Below are 1,795 nucleotides of genomic sequence, written 5' to 3' on the forward strand. Positions count from 1 at the left end.
GAGTTGGGGGTGAACGATTAACATCTCTGGCGGGACCAGGCAGTGGGGAAAGAGGTCCTCATCCCCATCCTAGTCTCTGCTGACGGAGGGGGAGGAGGCTAGAACCCCTTGCGTGAGAGCCCTCCTCCTTCCCCCAATCCTGGGGAAAAGAGAGCAGCAGCTAGGAAAAATACATTTACCCCCTCCCAGCCACCGCCCCTGCCCATCCCACCGCCCACCCCACCCTAACCCTCTCTCTCCTCCTTTGCTTGCTCTGTGGAATGGAGAGGAGGGGAGTGAGAGAGAAAAAACGAATACAAATCTGCAATTGATTTTCATAATGTTTCTGCGGTGTTTGCAAACCAATCGCCTGAACGTCCCCATCTTACCTAAGAGAGAACCCCTCCTACGTCTGCGAAGTGCTCCGAACTGATATATGACAATATCTACTTTGGATCACGTGCTCGGGGAGAGAGACTAAGACGGATAACGCGTCATCTCGCCTTCCCAAATTTTCCCCCCTCGCAAGACCGGGTCCAAAACGTCCATCTGGAGCCGGCAGGAGAAGAGAACGATGTTTAACTCGGTCAACCTGGGCAACTTCTGCTCGCCGTCGCGCAAGGACAGGGGCGCTGATTTCGGGGAGCGAGGGAGCTGCGCCTCCAACCTCTACCTGCCCAGTTGCACTTACTACATGCCCGAGTTCTCCACGGTCTCCTCCTTCCTGCCCCAGGCCCCTTCTCGCCAGATCTCCTACCCCTACTCCGCCCAAGTGCCCCCGGTCCGCGAGGTCTCCTACGGCCTGGAGCCCTCCGGCAAGTGGCACCACCGCAACAGCTACTCCTCCTGCTATGCGGCGGCCGACGAGCTCATGCACCGGGAGTGCCTGCCTCCTTCCACCGTCACCGAGATCCTCATGAAAAACGAAGGCTCCTACGGCGGCCACCACCACCCCAGCGCCCCGCACGCAGCCCCCGCGGGCTTCTACTCCTCCGTCAACAAGAACAGCGTCCTGCCTCAAGCCTTCGACCGCTTCTTCGACAACGCCTACTGCGGCGGCGGCGGCGACGCGCCCGCCGAGCCCCCCTGCCCGGGCAAGGGGGAGGCGAAGGGGGAGCCCGAGGTGCCCCCGGCCTCGGGACTAGGGTCCCGGGCTGAGGCGGGGGCCGAGGCCGAGGCCGAGGAGGAAAACACGAATCCCAGCTCGTCCGGCTCGACCCACTCGGCGGCCAAGGAACCGGCCAAGGGAGCCGCCCCAGTAGGTAGCAGCGGCCGGGAACCAGGCGGGCGGCGAGGGAGGGAGGGAGGGCGCGGACAGGGGGGAGGCGAGGGGAACGGGGACGGCCTCGTGTTTTGGGTCAGCCTGATTTTATGTGGAGTTTTATAAGCATTCAAAGGATTTTATTATAACCTACAAAGCCCTCTCTCCCAACGACTCGACTTTTTACGATGGAGACAGGGTGGGGAGGGAGGGAAAAGGGCTCTTTGGAAAAAGCCGGGTGAACCCCCCCCTCCCCGTTATCTCCCTCCGTCTGTGAAATTTTTAAAAGCGCCACCATCGCGGGCAATATTAACTTTGATCGTGAACTTAGAGGAGCATTTAAGGAAGGATGGGGAGCCGGGCTGCCGAGGGGTGGGAGGGAGGGGAGGGGTGGAGGGGGAGAAAGGGGAGGGCGAGGGAAAGACAGGGAGAAACTCCGAGAGGGGGAGTGGTGGGAGAGAGAGGCGACGGAGCAGAACCTGGGACCGGAGAGGCCCAGCCGGGGCTGCTCTTCTTCGTTTAAAAAACTAATTTTGAAATGTTCAAACTGTGTTG

The 1,795-nt window shown here is 60.4% G+C and overlaps 1 protein-coding gene across 2 annotated transcripts in view; it reads left to right on the plus strand.

The window, feature by feature from the left end:
- Positions 1-439: 439 nt before the first annotated feature.
- The window catches only part of HOXC11 (homeobox C11), a 3,369-nt gene continuing 2,013 nt past the window's right edge, over positions 440-1,795 (plus strand). Inside the window, exon 1 of one of the 2 annotated variants that reach the window (XM_006095781.3) lies at positions 440-1,237. In XM_006095781.3, the coding sequence (XP_006095843.1) occupies positions 554-1,237 (684 nt within the window). In that variant the 5' untranslated portion in view covers positions 440-553. Of the gene's footprint in view, positions 1,242-1,795 lie in introns of both variants that reach the window. The other variant, XM_006095780.3, reaches the window with a different exon arrangement.

The sequence above is a fragment of the Myotis lucifugus genome, unplaced genomic scaffold (assembly GCF_000147115.1).
Source record: "Myotis lucifugus unplaced genomic scaffold, Myoluc2.0 scaffold_160, whole genome shotgun sequence".
Classification (NCBI taxonomy): domain Eukaryota; kingdom Metazoa; phylum Chordata; class Mammalia; order Chiroptera; family Vespertilionidae; genus Myotis; species Myotis lucifugus.